The following is a 20250-nucleotide window of genomic DNA, read 5'->3' as shown; positions in this document are numbered from 1 at the left end:
CAAAAAGCTGGAAATGGAACTGGGCCTCAAGTGGTAGAATGCTAGCCTTGAGCAAAAATGCTCAGGGACAGTGCCTAGCCGCTGAGTTCAAGCCATAGGACTGGCACACCTGTACACATGCACTCAAGTGTGGGCGCACGCTCACATATAATGTTTTGCAGACATCACAGCATAACTTTTATATTTATTTTTCTAAATTCCTCAGTATTTTATCCTTTTGGGTGCTACTTTCAATGTAGTTATCTCTTTAATTTTCGTTTCACATTGTTCATGACAGTGTATAGCAGTGGATTGTATATATTGTATCCTGAAACCTTGTTGGACTCACTTGTTTTAATAGTATTTTAATGTATTCATTATGATTTTTATATGCAAACTTCTATAATATAGTCTCCCTTTTTCTTTTGAAATCTAGGTGCCTTTTATTTTCTTTGTCTTATTGTCATAGGTACAACCTTTAGTAGCAATGTCAAATGGAAGTGAAAAAGTGCACTATTCTTATTCCAGTTAGAGAGGTAATAAACCAGTGTTCTCTCTCTTATTTTTATTACATACATTAAATATATAAGGAGGCTCGGTTAAGCAGTGTAATCTTGCTATTTAAGCCAGTATGGGTTATATGCTCTGTTCCTATCATAAATAATTTTATTATTTTGAGAAAGTTTTCTTCTATTCCTAAGTGTGTGTGTGTGTGTGTGTGTGTGTGTGTGTGTGTGTGTGTGTGTGTTTCCAGTCCAGGGGTTTGGATCCAAGGCCTGGGTGCTGTCTCTGAGATTTTTTTGCTCAAAGCTAGCACTCTACCACTACCACAGCACTACTTCTGGGTTTGTCTGAATAGTTTATTAGAGATAAGAGTTTCATGGACTTTTCTGCCCAGTCTGGCTTCGAACTTGATCCTCAGATCTCAGCCTCTGGAGTAGCTAGGATTACAGGTATGAATCACGGGTACCCAGCTTTCTGAGTGTTTTTTATCATGAAGGAATGCTGAATTTTATCAAATTACTTATTTGTGTCTATTGACATGATAATGTGGTTTTTTGCTTTATTGATATTTTGTGTTATTAGTCATCTTTACATGCTAAATCAAGCTTATATCCTGTAATAAATTCTATTTTCTCAAGGTATATATTCCTCTTTTAATTTGCTTGGCTTGTTGTAGAGCTGATTCCATCTTGATTATTAGGTCAACCTGACCCCAAAATTCTGCTTCTGTAAATGGCTTGCTAAACTTGTTATTTGCTTTACCCTCTGTGTCAACCTCCCCTGCGTCAAGCCTCTACATCTGTGCTATGCGTTTACCTTTATAAACCCTGCTAACTGAAAGGTCAGGGCTCTCAATCCAGATCCACTGCATTGGTGACAGTTGTGAGTTTGTGCATTTGCTTCGGAATCAGCTCCTTGGTAGTTTTTTGGGACCCCAAATCTGGGTATAACAGGTTCTGTGTGTGTGTGTGTGTGTGTGTGTGTGTGTGTGTGTGTGTGTGTGTGTGTGTGTTTTACTGCAGACTGCAAATGCTCTGACACTGGAGTCATGCTTCATGTTCCAGCCCTTTTGTTTGTCCTGGGCTTAAACTCAGGGCCTAGGCACTGTCCCTGAGCTTTTTTGCTCAAGACTGATGCTCTACTCCTTGAGCTACAGCTCCACCTCTGGATTGTTTTTTTCAGAAGTTAATTAAAGGTAAGAGTCTTATGGACTTTCCTGCCCAAACCGGCTTTGAACTGTTATCCTCAGATCTCAGCCTCCTGAGTAGCTAAGAGCCAATGCCCAGCTGGTTTGTTGTTGTTTTTTCTGTGTTTATTTTTTTGCCAGTCCTGGGGCTGGAACTCAGGGCCTGAGCACTGTCAGCAATTCATCCAAACAAATACTACAAATTCTATGTGGACCATGATGTGGGAAAAGATATAAGGTGACAATTTTAACATATATTAAAAGGTCTTATGGGGCCAGGCATTGGTAGCTCATTTGTAATCCAATCCTAGCTACTCAGGAGGCTGAGATGTTAGGATCTCAGTTGGAGGCCAGCATTGGCAGAAAGGTTTATGAAATTCTTGTGTCCAATTAACTAACAAGAATCAGGAAGTAAAGGTGTGGCTCAAGTGGTACAGTGCCAGCCTGGAGTTAAAAAGCCAAGCAAGAGTATGAGGCACTGAGGAGTTAGAGAGACTTCTCAGAAGAACTAAGAATGGCAAATAAACATATAAGGAAATGCTCAACATCTTTGGCCCTAAAGGAGATGCAAATCAAAACAACGTTGAGATTCCATCTCATTCTGGTTAGATTGGCTAATATCAAGAATTCCAACAATAACAAATGCTGGCGGGTGGGGGGGGAAAGGAGCCCTACTGCACTGTTGGAGGGAATGTGAACTATTACTACCACTCTGGACAGCTGTTTGGAGATTCCTCAAAAAATTAAAATAGATCCCTATAACCCAGCCATACAACTCTTGGGCATCTACTCAGAACATTACAAGTCAGTATATGGGAAAGACATGGTTTTGTTGTTGTTATTATTGTTAATGTTGTTGTTGGTTTTGTTGTTGTCTTTTGGGGGGACAAAAGAGGAATGGCACAGTAATGGAGGAATTGAGGGTGAACAAATGCAGTCATGGTATTCATTATGCTATGTAAAAAAATGAACTATGTAATTTGTAGGCAGGGATGGGGAGATGGAAAATGAAGGAAAGTGAAGGAAGGGGTAACATTGTCCAAGAAGAATTGTACTCATTATCTAACTTATGAAATTGGAACCTTTTTCTCCAACTCCTTAATAACAGGAAAAAACTTAGCAAGGTTAAAAAAAGAGAGAGAAATAATAAATCTAAAGGACAATAAAAAAAAGTGTGAGGTCTTGAGTCCAAGCCCTAGTACTAGCATGAAGAACAAAACAAAACAAAAATTAAAAAGAAAGTCCTTGGGAAAAGAGAAAAGAATAATTTCTATTTAAAAATCTGGAGAAGAGCTAGACTTTGACTTTGAAACCTTAAGCAGGTTTCTCACAAGCAGAAATTGAAGGAAAGTGAAAAGTCGTGATTTTTAAAAACACCCATATGCTGTGATCCTGCAATCCCCTTAGGAATCTGTTCTACAAAACCAAAACCAGCAGTAGGGAAAGACATATATACAAGGATGCTGAGAGAGCCTTATTTGTTGTCTAGAAACATCATAATTAAGGCAACAGTAGGATTATGGTAAAAATAAATGGAATATCTGAAGCCTTTAAAAAGAAAATCTATTATTTTAATTATTTTTGTTGTAGTTATATCCATTTGTGTGAGGCAACATCTTACAGATATGTTGATCTTACATATAGAGAAAGGTAGCAGGATATAACATGATATAACTAGAATAGTGGTGGTTAAGAGGGAATAGTTGGGGAGTTTTCTTGTGGATTGGAGGACTGCAATCAGGTGACTGATTTTTATTCATATCTCTTCAGCAATACTGGAGACTTGTGAATTGTTTCCAAACTGCTCTCTCTTCAGAGTTGGCCTCCCAAGCGCTCACCTTGCAGTGAAGGCCCCGCCCACCGCTAGGCTGAGGACAACCAGGTGGCGCGGCCACTTTAAGGAGGCGGCGCCAGGACGCTCTGCGCGCGCTGATTGGCAGAGCGGGTGCCACGTGGCCGCTCGGGCTAGTCGCTGGGCGGCCCGGGGCTCCGGGGGGTGAGCGGGCCACGCATCTCCCGCCGTGGGGGGGGCGAGCTGACAGATGGGCGTGAGGAGGACCCTGGTCGGCCTCACCTTTTGTATCTGCTACCTGGCTTTTTACCTCTTGAACAAGGTGAGGGGGCGGCGCGGGCGTCTGTGATTGCACGTGGGATTCGAACCCGGCTCTCCCAGCTGTCTTCCTGGATGTTTCCGGATAGGCCGGCAATTCCCATCCTGCTTTCCCAAGGAGGAGATCTTGGCTAAAGTCCCTCCGAAAGTCCCCTGAAAACAGGATCCACCCCCCACCCCCAGCCCGCTTTCCTGGGAACTTAATTTTGGGACTATGAGGACTCCTTTTAGGGAAAAAGAAAGCAATTGCCCTGTTCCCTTAGGGGGGAAAAAGTTAGAGGAGAAATCACACACATTCTCTCCCTCCCCCCCATTCCCAACATGCCCCTGTCCATTCCCCAGACCCCAGAATTCCAAGAGCCTTCCCCCACCAATTTCCACCCCCAAGTATTTCTACTACACCCAAGGAACTTTTTAAAGTCAAACATCCAAGTTTGAAGTAATGCACAATCCTTTGGGATTTGAACAAAGTCCTTTAGCTTGACAGGTCGGTGCTCTGCCACATTACCTGTCCATGAAATCCTTTTTTTTTTTTTTTGCCAGACCTGGGTCTTGGACTCAGGGCCTGAGCGCTGTCCCTGGCTTATTTTTGCTCAAAGCTAGCACTCTACCACTTGGGCCTTTTTCTGTTTATGTGCTATGGAGGAATTGAACCTGGGGCTTCATGCATGCTAGGCAAGCACTCTATGGCTAAGCCACATTCTTGGCCCATGAAATCCTTTTGAGGAGGAAGCAAAGATAGGAGAGGGCCACTGGCTTTGGGGTTGGCAACACATGTATCCATGAACATGAGCTGGGCATTGTCTGCTGATCTGGATTCTAGACTGGCCAGAGCGGAAGTGGCTATGGTGCCCAGGACCTCCTTCCTTGCCCACCATGGGGGCTCTCCCGTTGCCTCCCCACTGGTCCCTACTTGCTACTATCCTCTCCTACTTGGCTGCTTTCAGTATATTCCCAGGATGTCTCTAACTCTTTCTCAGAAGGGTTTTTTAGTTGTGCAGACTGCATTTGCATACATGCGGCTTGGTTGGGAAGAAGTGATTGGTTTGCATCCTGACTTCTCTTACTTGGACTTTGGGACCTTAATCTTTGTAAACCCAAGTTCCCTTGTACTTGCCAGGCAGGTGCTTTCCCACTTGAGCCACACTTCCCACCCCTTTTTCATTGGTTATTTTCTAGGTAGTGTCTCACTTTATGCCTAGCTGGCCTGGGCTATGATCCTTCTATATGTGATTCCCTGGTCACTGGGGATGGTGACAGGTACACACCCCTGCTCAAAACCATTGCTTCCCTGTTGGTGGGGATAATGAGACGTCACAGGGCCCAACTGTTAGTTGAGAAGGAGTCTTGTGAACTTTTGTGCCTAGCTGGCCTTGAACTGAAATCCCCAGTTCTCTGCCTCCCCAGTAACTAGGGCTTGAGCCACTATGTGAGGCTTGTAAACCTAATGTATTTAACTTTGAGATGGGGGAGAGGACTCTTGATGGGGTTGTGAGAATTAGTGGACATGATGTTTGTAGGTGGTCACCCTGGTGCCCATCATTGTGCTCTGTAAGGTAAGTGACAGTTATTCCGGAAGAAAAGAAAGGAAGAGAGGGAAAAAAATTCTCTTTCTTATCAGTATTGGAGATTGAACTCAGGGCCTCATGGCAAGCATTCTACCACTGGAGCCTCAGTCTGTTTTTAGTTTGCTTTCAGATAGTTTCTTGCTTTTTGTTCAGGCTGGCCTTAGAACTGTATCCTCCCACTTTTGCCAACCTAGTGGCTAGAATTACAGATTGTATGCTACCAGAACCAGCTTTTTTGAGTTAAGAGTCTGAATAACTTTTCCCCTGGCTGGCTTTTAACCTTGATCTTCTCATGTCTGCCTCCTGAGCAGTTGAGATTACAGATGTGTGCCACCAGGCCCAGTTTAAAATCTTTTGCTTACTACGTGATTCAATAATTATTAGCTTTGCTTCAACTTATACGATTTTTTGTTGTAGGCTGCTTGTGAAATCCTGGCCTTTTCCATTTAACTGAACTCATTGTCAACCTAACCAGATGGATATATTGTTAATATTTTACTCTATACATATAAAGGGAAAGGTCACTTGTTTCAGAGTCTTTAGAAAGTAACACATCTTTTATGAAAGTCTGTAAGCCCTGGCATTGGTTAGAGTAATAAAAATAATTTTAAAAAGTCCAGCAGACTAAAAGTTTTAAGTTCAGAAATTTATCACCCTACTGGATAAACATCTGTATTTGTGGCATTGCTGTTTAATTTATTGAAGCACCACACATTTTCTAATTGATATAAAAAGGACTTGCATTCCTTCCTTGTACATACATAATGCCTCGCAATGTTAGTTAAAATTAAACCAAAGTACTGTGTTGTCTCCATGATTATATAATATTGTAATACAAATCATAGATTCCCAAGGACCCTCAGAATTTAGATGTGATTTTGGCAGGACAGTGGCTCATATCTGTAATCCTTGCTACTTGGGTGGTAGAGATTGGAAGATCTATGCTGCTTGGCGAACAGGTTATCTCAGAGATGAACAAAGAACAATCAGGGTGTGGTAGAGCCAGCTGGGAAGAGGAGTACAGTTGCTGCAGAAAGGAGGGAGATACAGGAAGTTGCTTAAGGTGGGTGGGGGAGGAGGCAAGGTCAAGTGTGGGAGAGGGAAAGGGCGGGCTGAGGCCAAGTAGTTCTCATAACAGGATTCCAGTAAGGAAGTTCGTGACTCCTACAAGCTTGAATCATTAATGACCACTGTTGCTTCTCCAACAGGACAGACAGGCTGCCTGCCATAGTGTGGGTCACCTCAGACCAAGTGTTGTCATTCCTTCATCTAAGTTTTTGCTTTCCATGATTTCTGTTATTCATAGTTGATTAGGGCCCCAAAGTGTTGATCTCCCAGAAATGGCCTTTTTTTTTTTTGGCCAGTCCTGGGGCTTGGACTCAGGGCCTGAGTGAGCACTGTCCCTGGCTTCTTTTTGCTCAAGGCTAGCACTCTGCCACTTGAACCACAGCGCCACTTCTGGCCATTTTCTGTATATGTGGTGCTGGGGAATTGAACCCAGGGCCTCATGTATACGAGGCAAGCACTCTTGCCACTAGGCCATATCCCCAGCCCCGTAATGGCCTTTTATTACAGTAAATTGCTGTCATCATTCTGTTTTACTATTACAGTTAATTGTTTTGGAGACCTGGGCTGGCTGAGTGAGTAAGATGTTCCTGTATCCTGAGGAAAGTCCCAACCTGGGCTCAGGCAGACACCTGTCATACTCTTACAGCTGTTGAACCTTCAGTCTGAAGGCCAAGTCCACTTGGTTTTGTTGTTGTTTGTGGTGCTGTGATTTAAACTCAGGCTTCATGCTTGCTAGCCTTTTTTTTTTTTTCATATAGAATCTTATGCTCTTTTGCCCAAGCCTTAGATTGAAATCATCCTGCTTCCTTCTTCCAAGTAGTCAGTATTAAAGATATTGACTGCCATGCCCAGCTTCTTTTCTTTTTTGGAGGACTTTACTGACAGGACCTTGCTCTTCTATCTAATACCATGTTGTTCTGAGAAAGACTTCTCACTGACATGAGAAATCTTTGAAAGGAGATATTTTTAGAACTGATTCTATTTGTCATAGATTTAATTTTTTCACTGTCTCTTAGCAAGGTGAGGTGAGCTGTCCAGCATTTTGTTAATTTTATTTTATGTTTTGTGTTGCTGGGTATGGAACCCATCCCAGGCCTTACATATGCTAAGCAAATGTTCTACACTGAGCCACACCTTGCCCTGAGCTTCAGCAGTTTCTAGTTCATAGCATCTAGGCCAAAGCTAAGCGCACAAGAACTGAATAAATACTTGGTGTTGTAATGAAGGTTGTTAAGGATGTTATGAAACATGACCAGGTGTTCAAATAATCCTCCCTTTTCTGTTATAGGGTAGAAATACTGGGGAGGAGGGGAAGCAAGGAGGACCACATTAAATCATTGGAGTAAATAGACTGCAGGGACGAGTCGTAATTTTAGAACACAGCACTGACAGCCAAAATTGGGGCATTTAGGAGCTCAGAGAGAGGAAATTGGGTGTGGGCTAATCTGATTTTCAGAGCATGTGAAGAATTAGTAGAGATTTTTTCCTAGTCATTTAATGGTTTTAGAATTTAAAAGTATCTTGAGCTGGGTATGGTGTCTTGTGCCTGTAATCCCAGCTACTCTAGAGATAAACATGCGGAGGAGGATCATGGTTAGAGGTCAGCTTGGGGGAAAGGTTAGTAAGATCGCTGCCCCCCTTCCCCACATCTCAACCATCTTGATAGTGTGTGCCTGAAACTCTGGCTATTCAGGAGGCACAGCTATCTATTCTGAAGTCAATACCGGCGCAAAAATGCAAGACCTAAACTGAAAAATAGGCCCAGGGGGAAGGTGGGTAGGGATATGGCTCAAGTGATAGAGTACTTTCCTAGCAGTGCAAGGCCTTATTTTCAAATTCTAGCACCACAAATATTTATATCTTGGAATATTCATAATAGAAAAAAATGGACAAATACACCCAGAGAAATACAACATGATTCTACCATTCATAAACTAGTGTAATTTGATTAAAAGACTTAATAGAGGGCTGGGAATATAGCCTAGTGATAAAGTGCTCGCCTCATACACATGAAGCCCTGGGTTTAATTCCTCAGCACCACATATATAGAAAAAGCCGGAAGTGGCACTGTGGCTCAAGTGGTAAAGTACTAGCCTTGAGCAAGAAAAAAACCAGGGACCGTGCTCAGGCCCTGAGTTAAAGCCCCAGGACTGGAAAAAAAACACCAAAATGAAACAAGACTTAATGGAAATACAAACTGATTGTAACTGACCTTATAAAAAAGAAAACCATTTTTGTCAGGTACCAGTGACTCATGCCTATAATCCTACCTCCTCAGGAGGCTAAGATCTGAGGATCACAGTTCAAAGCCAGCCTGGGCAGGAACATCTATGAGACTCTATGGTCAGTCAAATCACAGGAGAAGCAAGAAGTGATACTGTGGCTCAAGTGTAGAGTGCTAACCTTGAGCAAGAGGAGCTCAGGGACAGTGCCCAGGCCCAAAGTTCAATCCTCAGGACAAAACAAAAAAACAAAAAACCATTATCTTTAGTATAACTTGGAAAACCATTAGTATGTTTTATACTTGATTTTGGGGGAAATAAAGGCATTTTTAAAACTTGAAGACCTTGACTTTCCTCTGTAGGAATCCCACTTATTGTGTGTTCTGTCAGTCTTTTTATTTGAAATGTCATTAACCTGATGTTTGTTTTGCAGTATGTCCTCTCTGTCCTGAAATTTACCTATCCTACCTTATTCCAAGGGTGAGTATCTTGTGTGCTCTTTATTCATGTTTGCAGGAAATGTCCAATCAATGTCATTAAATGTCCTTTGAAATAGTTTTAATGGTTGCATACATTTATCTTCAAATAGTGCAATGACATATGTGTTTAGCTATTATGCTGGTGGGTGTTTAAATCATATCTCATTTTAGGAGCATAGAAACAATATTATCAGGTATTTTTGTATTCATATCTACCCAAATTCCAGCTGGTCCTTAGGTATAGATATCTACTCAAGAAATTTGCTAAAAGAACATGAACTTTGATAATCTTCTCTTTGGATAGCAATCATGTTTTTCCAAAAACAGTTTACTGGCTTGCCTTGCCACCCAGCCTCTATGTGACAACTTCTGTAGTCGTGTGGTTAGGCCATGAGTTACTTTTCTCTTTGCTGATTTGATGAGCAAACCATAGTATTTTTTTACTTTTTAGAATTTTCATAAAGTCAGACAGTTTTCTTATGCATATTATTGTCTATTTTTTTTTCAGTGAATTGCCTATATATCTCCTTTGTGTGTGTGTGTGTGTGTGTGTGTGTGTGTGTGTGTGTGTATTTGTTGGTACCAGAATTTGAACTCAAGGCCTTGGGTTAGCTTGGCTTGCTTGCTGAGCTAGTACTCCTCAGCTTAAGCCATACTTCCAGTGTTTTTTTCTAGTTAATTTGGTGGCTCTCAAACTTTTCTGCCCTGGCTTGAAACTATGATTCTTTGGATTGAAGTATCCTGGGAGCTAGGATTATAGGTGTGAGCCATACTCCATGTGTAACTTGTTGTTATGCAATCTTTTTTCCTTGCCTTTAAATTAATTCATTATGGGCTGGGAATATGGCCTAGTGGTAGAGTGCTCACCTTGCATGCATGAAGCCCTGGGTTCAATTCCTCAAGCACCACATAAACAGTTAAAGCCGGAAATGGTACTGTGCCTCAAGAGGTAGAGTGCTAGCTTTGAGCAAACAGGAAGCCAGGGACAGTGGTCAGGCCCTGAGTCCAAGCCCCAGGACTGGCAAAAAATAAAATAAATTAATTCATTATTATTTTGATTACTTGTTTTATTTTTATGTGGGAAGATATGCATTGAAGCAAGGTGCCACTAGCTCACATCTGTAATACTAGCTGCTCAGGAGGCTTGAAGTGTGAGGATCACAGTTCAAAGCCATCCCAAGCAGAAAAGTCTGTAAGACTCTTACCTCCAGTTAAACACCAGAAAACTCCAAGTGGAGCTGTGGTTCAAAGTGGTAGAGCTCGTATATGTGTGTGTGTGTGTGTGTGTGTGTGTGTGTGTGTGTGTGTGTGTGTGTGTGTATGTATGTATGTGTATGTATTTGCCAGTCCTGGGGCCTGTCCCTGGCTTTTTTTTTTCTTTTTTAGTAAAACAGGCTCTACTTGGACTGTTCTAGTGATTGTGCCATTAAAATAAGTAGTAGAGAAAATCATCCCCCCAATATTGTCTTTTATTAAACATGTTCTTTATGTTATTACCATTATGCTGTTTTAGGTGAATTTCAGAATAATTTTTATTAAGTTCCTTTCTAGTATTGCATGGTGAAAAGATTTATTTAGTTCTCTATCTAATTTATTGTAGTTCTGGGGATGGAACCCAGGGCCTCCTCTATGCGAGGCAAGTGCTCTACTCCTGACCTACACTCCCAGCCTCCGTGAAAGTTTTCACCATATCTTCTATGATCATGTATATTTTAGTTGACAAAGCTGAGATGATGACTTCTCTCTAAGTGGGAAGCAGTTTTGGTCATGATTGTCTTTTCTCTTCTTTCCAAATGGAGGGACTTAGGTAATGTATGAGTGGAAGAATGCTATTTTTACCAAGATTGCCTTTCCCCTTCTTGTTCATGGTTAGGTGGGACATACATCTACAAAGGCTGGAATTCTTCTTTCTTGCTGGAGACTCTGCAGTGCTTGGATACCTGGATTGGCTGATTGAGGACAGTCGGAGGATAACTAGGATAGGGAGGGGAAAGGCTAAATGTAATGTTTAGGCATGTGGGATTTCACTGTGATAGTACATGGATGAGAGCAGGGATTTGAGGGTCATCATGACAGAGGTAGTGTCTGTGGATGAGGTAGTTCAGGAAAAGTCTAGAATAAAGAGAAGAATCTGAATATCAGCACTTATCAGATAGTGGACCCAAGGGCATAATAGTGGTGGAAAGGAATGGTATGAGAAATGGGTGGATAACTGGGAGAGTGAGTGGAAGGAGGAGTTGGATATTTCTATTTGTGTTTGTCAGCAGGTCTGTCATGGTTTGGTTCTCATAGGAGCTGTAGCTCTGTATTAATTCTCTTTTCCCTGTGTCTTTTTAAGGTGGCAGACATTTGTTGGTGCATTTTTGCTTCATGTCTCATGGAAACTGGGCTGGGTGGAGATCAACTGCAGTTCAAGGTATAAAAGCCTCATGTGCTTGATTCATGTCATGATTCACACACTGCTTATGTCCAATTTTATTCACCTTTTTACAAAATTGCACTGGAAAACCTAGATCCATATGTGAGTTGTTTGGTCACTTAGTTACTTCTAACCTTGATAATCAGTGATTGTGTGTATGTGCGCGCACATGTGTGCTAATCCTGGGGCTTGAACTCAGGGCCTGAGCATTATCCCTGGCTTCTTTTTGCTCAAGGATAGAGCCTTGAGCTACAGCTCAAGTGGTAGAGTTACTACTTGAGCCACAGTGCCACTTCTGGCTTTTTCTATATATATGTGGTGCAGAGGAATCAAACCAAGGGCTTCATGTATGCAAGGCAAGCACTGTACCCTAGGCCACATTCCCAGCCCTATTTCCAAGTTTTTATGCTCAAGGCTAGTGCACTACTATTTGAACAACAGCTCCACTTCTGGATTCTTTTGGTGGTTAATTGGGGAAAAGCATCTCATGGACTTTACTGCCCGAGCCAACTTTGAACTGTGATCCTCAGGTCTCACCCTCCTGCATAGCTAGGATAGCAGGTGTGAGCACCAGTACTTGGCCCCCAAATAATTTTTAACCTACTTTTTACTAGTCCTTTCTAATTAGGGAAGTTTTTATACTCTCAAGTGTTCAAGTATGAGTTCTACATTTAAAAATTCTATTCTACAGTGCCTAGTGACTATAGATTTCTAAGATGAAAAAGAACCCTTCAGCCTTTTTCCTTTGAGAAGGTATACTGAAGAACCATAGCAAATATCTTTGATAATCTACCAGCCAACTCAGCACTGTTTACTATGAAATGAGCAGCTTACTCCTCAGTTAAGTCCAGAACCTGCTTAAATGAGTGATTGTTTTTAAGTGAGATGGCTTATTTCACCAGTTACTGATGGTGAATATGGGCAGTCATGGTGGTTCACACCTGTAATCCCTGCTACTTAGGAGATTGAGGCAGGAGAATTGAGTCCTAGGTCAGCCTAGATGAAAGTGGGCGACCCTATCTAAAATCAAACTAAAGCAAAAAAAAAAAAAAAAAGGACTGGGTACATGGCTTAAGTTAGTAGAGCACTTGGCAAGTGAGCATGTGCCCCTGAGTTTAAACTCTAATATTTCCAAAGAGGGGAAAAGAAGTTTCCCAATATGCCAGGTACCGGTGGCTCACATCTGTAATCCTAACTACTTGAGGAGGCTGAGAGCTGAGGATCACAGTTTTTTTGCCAGCCAGGGCAAAAAAAGTCATGAGACTCTTATCTCCAATAAACAACTCAGAAAAAACCCAGAAGTGGCACTGTGGCTCAAGTGGTAGAGTGCCAGCCTTGAGCACAAAGAGGCTGGCGGACAGCACCCAGGCCCTGAGGTTCAAGTCCCAGAACCAACAACAACAACAAAAAAGAATTTCCCCAGTATGTCTTACTATGCTTGTATGTTAGAGTGACTCTTACAGTTTTATGAAAAGTTATCTATGTTCACAGAGCAGAGTTACTTAAAGTCATATGTTTTTGGTACATTTCTCTGGCCTTCTCTTCAGAGAAATGCTTTAAGTGTTAGAGATTATTTTGGGGGGGATACTGAAAAAAAAAAAACAGCTTTCAGAAATTCCTCTGGAAACTTACTGAGAGCCACTGAAAGGACATATACTGGATAGAATAGCCTGGGTGTTGGCATGGTGCTTACAGCATTTGAGAGAGAAGAGGCTGGGGAGAAGGGAGGTAAAAGGATGGAGTGTTGCCCTTCAAGGTGCAGTAGAGCCTGGAGCTTATGCCTATAGCACCAGGTGTCCCGGAGTGGACGAAACTGCTTTAATCTCCACAGAGCACTGCTCAGCAGATCATAAGTTCCAGAGATTGGGACCCAAGCTGCTCTATTTTAAACCAGGCCAGCTAAGAAGCAAGAGAGTAAATATGTAAGGCCTTGGGGTCTGCACAGTTCCTGTGTGCTCTGACATTGCAGTGGGAAATCATGTCCAATTCCTGAATGCTGCACCAATAGAGTGCTACTCTCAGAAATGAGGAGTTTGGCACATAGAGCTCCAGTTTTCACTTGTGCTCTCAGGACAGGATCATCACAAGGCCCTTGGGGTCAAGTCATGTCTGAGCTGGACTTTGTCAAGGGAGTGTCTGAGATCTTGAGTTGGAAGAAGCGTGAAGAGTTCAGGAGAAAGGTCTAAGGAATGTAGAAGAACAAAAAAACAAAGTTTTAGAATGAGGGAGCTAATACATGTAGAAGTTCTTTTAACTGCAAAGTAATCATTGTGTGTGTGTGTGTGTGTGTGTGTGTGTGTGTGTGTGTGCGTGTGTGTGCTAGTACTGGGGGACTGAACTCAGGACCTGAGTGCATTACTTTGGATATTTTTCCTCACAACTTCACTTGCAGACTTTTCTCCTCCTGCTTTATTGGAGATAAGAGTCCCTCAAAATTTCTACCTGGGCTAGCTTTGAACCAGGATCCTCAGCTCTCAGTCTCCTGAGTAGCTAGGATTACAGACATGAGCCACCACTGCCTGGGTAATTGTTGACTTTACAGTTGTAAGGTATTACTGTTTTAGGCAATGCCAGTAGTCAGAAGTCAAGTGTGAGCCTTGGTGTCTATCTCTTGTATTATTTTCACTTTTGGAAAGTGTTCTAGATCCACTAGATGTCAGTAGAACACAGTTTTCAAAAAAATTCAGGGCACAGAGCCCTTATGGCACCCAGAAACAGAAAGCTATAGAGTGTTTTCAGCCAGCAGATGTTCTCTCAATAATGCATGCTCTATTTGAAAAACAAGTCATTTAATTCAATTAGCTGTTATCTCAGTAACAACAGTTTTGTGATTCGTGCCAGGACACTTGTGTTAGCTTCTTATAAAATGCTTTATTCCTCAGGGTCTTAGGGAGGAGAGAACTTGTGTGCTAGTGAAAAACCAGTCTATGATTGGAGCAGGATGCAGTATTTGTACTTATAAGTCAGTGAAGGAAAGTTACATGTCACAATAGATTTCAAACAAGACCCTTCGATAATCCCTCAACATGACTATATATGTAGTTCATCCAACTGTGAGATATTAGGACCCCCTCCCCAATCACACCGTATACCACATGTGCATGCAGACATGCACACACTAATTGGCTTAGCAGCTCCTCAGAGGCCTGAGGACCACTGCAGGGTTTAATTCCATCTTCTGCCCTTTGTAATCAAGAAGAGACGTTAGAATGTGAGGCCCAAGTGGCACTAGCTGATGACTTAGAGGAAGAGAAAGAAAGGGGGCCTAATGTGTTCCTAATGTGCAGGCCTCTGGATGTCTTAGAATCAGACAGTCTTGACTCCATAAAGGAGAGAAGTATAGTTTCTCTAAAAGGTGATTTTGTGACTGTGTGTGTGCATGCATGTGTGTGTGCCAGTCCTGGGGCTTGAACTCAGTATCTGAGTGTGCTGTCCATTAGCTTTTTTTTTTTTTTTTTTTTTTTTTTGCCAGTCCTGGGCCTTGGACTCAGGGCCTGAGCACTGTCCCTGGCTTCTTCTTGCTCAAGGCTAGCACTCTGCCACTTGAGCCACAGCGCCACTTCTGGCCGTTTTCTGTATATGTGGTGCTGAGGAATCGAACCCAGGGCTTCATATATACGAGGTGAACACTCTTGCCACTAAGCCATATTCCCAGCCTCCATTAGCTTTCTTTTTTTTTTTTGGCCAGTCCTGGGCCTTGGACTCAGGGCCTGAGCACTGTCCCTGGCTTCTTCCCGCTCAAGGCTAGCACTCTGCCACTTGAGCCACAGCGCCGCTTCTGGCCGTTTTCTGTATAGGTGGTGCTGGGGAATCGAACCTAGGGCCTCGTGTATCCGAGGCAGGCACTCTTGCCACTAGGCTATATCCCCAGCCCCCCATTAGCTTTCTTGGTCAAGGCTGGAGCTCTACCACTTGAGCCACAGCTCTACTTCCAGTTTTCTGGTGGTTAATTGGAGATAAGAGTCTCACATACTTTCCTGGCTAGGCTGGCTTTGAAGTGATCCTCAGCTCTCAGCTTCATGAATAGCTAGAATTGCAGGCATGAGCACCATACCCAGCTCTGGAAGATGATTCTGCATTTATCTCTGAATAGTATTTCCATTGCAGGGGATTTATCCTGAATACCATGAAAACATCACAAATATGAGAAGAAAATGTATTGAAGGATAATCAGACAATATGAGAGTAGTAAAAATATGTAATTTAAATGTCTAGCAATAGGATACTAAATTATTAGTTATTAATTATTAGTACAGTAATAATTATTAATTATTAGTACAGTTATTAATTAAGTTGTTATGAATTTTATTTTTATTTTTTTGCTGAGTCCTGGGGCTTGAACTCTGGGCCTACAGTGCTCTTCCTGAACTCCTTTCACTCAAGGCTAGCACTGTCCCACTTGAGCCACAGTGCTACTTCTGTTTTTTTCGATGATTAATTGGAGATAAGAATGTCACGGACTTTCTTGCCCAAGCTGGCTTCAAACCATGATCCTCAGATCTCAGCCTCCTGAGTAGCTAGGATTATAGGTGTGAGTCACCAGTGCCCGTCTATGAATTTGATTATTAGTTTGAGCATGACTCTTTGGGGATGGAAAGATTTGACATTAAGCAGATTGGAGTATGTACTGCAGGATCCACTGTTGCTGAAATGTTCACACATGTCTACCTAGATGCTGTTTAGAAGGAATGTAGCAAGGTATTAGCAGTGGTTGTCTGTGGAGAGTGGGATAATAATTGCAGAGTTTTTCTTGATTATCTGTAGTTTCCAGTTTCTGCTATGAATAGATTCTGCTTGTTAATAGAAAAAATGGGGCTACAGAAAGCAAATATTTCTATTCCACAATTCCAAGTTCATATCTATTAAAGAAAAATGCTTGTGTTTGCCTTTCAAATGAAGTTAGTGTTGTTGTTTGAATGATAGATTACAACATGATTGTTTATACATGTTTATTGAATTTGAAATAGTTAGAATTCCCCACTGGGGCCACTTTAAAGAGACAAATGTGTGTGGTTTTTGCTCTTAACCCTGTTCTTTATTTTTTTTAGTTTTTTACTTTTTGGCACCAGTACTGGAGCTTGAACTCAGGGCCTGGGCACTGTCTCTTAGCTTTTTCACTTAAGGCTGGCACTCTATCACTGAGCCACAGCTCCACTTCTGGCTTTTTTTTTTTTTGTAGTTAATTGCTGATCGAGTCTCATGGGTTCTCCTGCCTTGACTAGGTTTGAACTCTGAACCTTAGAACTCAGCCTCTTGAGTAGCTGGGATTACAAGTGTGAGCCACTGGCACATGGCTCAACCCTGTCCTTTAAAAGCAAGTAGCTGTCAACACCAGCAATTCTGTTTAGAACAGTCTCTGAAAGTATTGAGACTAGCAGAGGAATAAATTCCAGTGATAGTTATGATCAGATTTTGTTGCTATTGTGTTACTCTAGAGAGAAAACAGATTTTTTTTTCTTTTTTGAGATAGAGTCTTGGTCTGTAGTCCAGGCTGACTTGGAACTTATGATCTTCCAGCCTCACCTTTCTGAGTGCTGGGATAAAGGCATATACCGTCATGTGTGAAAACCAATTTGTGAAATGACTTAATACATCATGATTAATTCAGCAAATATAAGCATACAGTAGATATTGTTCTGGGTACTAAGAACATGCAGTGAACAAAAGAGCAAAATTCTTGGTCACCCGAAGCTGACATTCTAGTTGAAGGAGACACAGCAAAGGATGATAGATCTGCCACGGGAATGGTGTGTCTGATGGCAGGAAGCTGTGTAGGGAGTGGCTGTGCATGTGTGTGCATGAGTGGGTGGCACAAGGTTGCTAGAAGGTCTTGGAGATAAGGTGACATTTGAACAGAGGTTTGTATTTATGCCACTGGGTCATGTGGAATCTGAAGAGATTGTCTCTTGACAATCTCCTCTCAGAGACTGTCAAGTCCCTACATCTTTGGTGCTCAAAAATAGGCCAGAATACATTTTTATTTCCATTTGTGGATGAAAATATTGTATATACTCTTACCCATATCCAAGATGATTTCCCAAGGATGAACTCATGGAAGTGAAATATCTTGGTATGCAAAAAATTTTTAGGCTTTTCCACAGTAAGGAAAAACTAAAACAATATATCTCCACCAAACCAGCTTTACAAAAAATACTCAAAGATGTACTATACAGAGAAAATAATCAAGATCCCAATGCAGACAGAGAAATGAACCCTAAATAGTAAGCCAGAATAACAGATCAACAAATGGGAAGACTCAGCCTTTAACAAGATAGGGATAGGGCTGAGGATATGGCCTAGTGGCAAGAGTGCTTGCCTCGTATACATGAAGCCCTGGGTTCGATTCCCCAGCACCACGTATACAGAAAACGGCCAGAAGTGGCGTTGTGGCTCAAGTGGCAGAGTGCTATCCTTGAGCAAAAAGAAGCCAGGGACAGTGCTCAGGCCCTGAGTCCAAGGCCCAGGAGTGGCCAAAAAACAAAACAAAACAAAACAAAACAAGATAGGGATAATGAAAGGAACAAATGATCAGCTCTCAATCCTAACTCTCAACATTAATGGACTTAATTCACCAATCAAATGACATAGGCTCATAAGTTGGATCAAAAATCAAGATCCATCTTTCTGCTGCCTCCAAGAGACTCATCTATCCAGCAAAAGTAAACATCTTCTAAAAGTGAAAGGCTGGAATCAAATCTATCAAGCAAATGGCCCCCATAAGCAGGCCGGAGTTGTAATCCTAATATCAGACAACATTGACTTCAGATTAAAAAAGGTAAGAAGAGACAAGAAGGTTACTACATACTAATAAAGGGATCTTTCCTACAGGAAGATATAACCATCCTAAATATCTACACACCAAATACAGGAGCACCCAACTTCATCAAACAAACACTACTGTCTCTAAAAACACTCATAGACCCAAACACATTGATAGTTGGGGACTTTAACACTCCACTGTCACCTCTGGACAGATCAACACGCCAAAAACTGAACAAAGAAACCACAGAACTAAACAATTGCATAGACCAACTAGACTTAATCGACATCTACAGACTGTTCCACCCTGCAACAACAGAATACACATTCTTCTCAGCGGCACATGGAACATTCTCCAAAATAGATCACATCTTAGGGCACAAAGAAAATCTGTACAAATTCAGAAGTATCAAAACCATTCCCTGTATTCTCTCCGACCACAATCGAATAAAGTTAGAGCTCAACTCACAAAACAGCCACCACAGAAAACCCTACAGCTCATGGAGGCTAAACAACACACTGCTGAACCATGAGTGGGTCATTGAAGAAATTAAATCGGAATTTCAAATGTTTATGGAACTCAACCAAGATGAAAGTACCAGCTCCTTTGGGACACAGCAAAGGCAGTACTCAGAGGAAAATTTATGTCTCTGAATGCATACACCAACAAACTGGAGAAACAGCAACTCAATAATTTAAGAAAGCACCTGAATTTTCTTGAAAGAGAACAACAAGCCAAACCCCAAGTCAATAGATGGAAGCAAATAATTAAAATCAAATCAGAATTAAATCAATTAGAGATGAAAAAAACCATCGAAAGAATCAACAAAACAAAGAGTTGGTTCTTTGAAAAGATCAACAAGATAGACCCCTAGCAAACCTGACCAAAAAACGAAGGCAGCACACTCAAATAAATAAGATAAGAGATGAAACAGGTAACATCACCACAGAAACAACCGAAATTCAGACCATAATAAGGGACTATTTTGCAAACCTTTATGCCAACAAATTCGAGAACTTGGAAGAAATGGATGATTTCCTAGAAAAAATTCATATCCCCAAACTCAACCATGAAGACTTAAACCTTCTAAACAGACCCATATCCAGTATTGAAATAGAAAAGGTAATAAGTGATCTCGCAGCCAAGAAAAGCCCAGGTCCAGACGGATTCACAGCAGAATTCTACAAGGCTTTCAAAACAGAACTCACACCAATATTTCTCAAACTCTTCAATGAAATTGAAAGAGAACATTGACTCCCAGACACAATCTATGAAGCCACTATAACTCTCATCCCAAAACCAGACAGGGACGCATCACAGAAAGAGGACTATAGACCGATTTCCCTGATGAATATAGACTCCAAAATTCTCAACAAAATTCTGGCCAATTGACTTCAACAGGTCATCAAAAAAAATCATACATCACGATCAAAGTGGATTCATCCCAAGGATGCAAAGTTGGTTCAATATACGCAAGTCAATTAATGTAATCCACCACATCAACTGGAGCAAGGTAAAGAACCACATGGTTATATCATTCAATGTGGAGAAAGCATTTGATAAAATCCAGCACCCATGTATGGTAAAAGCCCTGGAAAAACTGGGATTCCAGGGAACATTCCTGAAAATAATCAAGGCAGTTTATGACAAACCAACAGTAAGCATAACTCTAAATGGAGAAAAACTGAAGACATTCCCTTTAAAATCAGGAGCAAGACAGGGATGTCCACTTTCTCCCCTTCTCTTCAACATAGTTCTAGAATTCCTAGCCAGAGCAATTAGGCAAGAAGAAAATATAAAGGGGATCCAAATAGGAAAAGATGATGTTAAACTTTCTCTCTTTGCAGATGACATGGTCCTATACCTAAAGAACCCCATAGACTCTACCCCCAAGCTCCTAGAGCTGATCCAAAACTTTGGCAAAGTTGCAGGATATAAAATAAACCCTCAAAAAT

The 20250-nt window shown here is 41.6% G+C and overlaps 1 protein-coding gene across 4 annotated transcripts in view; it reads left to right on the top strand.

The window, feature by feature from the left end:
* The first annotated feature begins 3643 nt into the window (after nucleotides 1-3643).
* Tmem241 (transmembrane protein 241) overlaps nucleotides 3644-20250 on the top strand; it is an 88253-nt gene continuing 71646 nt past the window's right edge. For all 4 annotated transcript variants that reach the window (XM_048363331.1, XM_048363329.1, XM_048363332.1 and 1 more), the window contains exons 1-3: nucleotides 3644-3783; nucleotides 9071-9117; nucleotides 11455-11532. In XM_048363331.1, the coding sequence (XP_048219288.1) occupies nucleotides 3712-3783; nucleotides 9071-9117; nucleotides 11455-11532 (197 nt within the window). In that variant the 5' untranslated portion in view covers nucleotides 3644-3711. The remainder of the gene's footprint in view (nucleotides 3784-9070; nucleotides 9118-11454; nucleotides 11533-20250) is intronic.

This window comes from Perognathus longimembris, chromosome 15 (genome assembly GCF_023159225.1).
Source record: "Perognathus longimembris pacificus isolate PPM17 chromosome 15, ASM2315922v1, whole genome shotgun sequence".
Classification (NCBI taxonomy): Eukaryota; Metazoa; Chordata; class Mammalia; order Rodentia; family Heteromyidae; genus Perognathus; species Perognathus longimembris.
The sequence above is the reverse complement of the archived record's forward strand: the minus strand, read 5'-3'. Positions and strand labels throughout refer to the sequence as shown.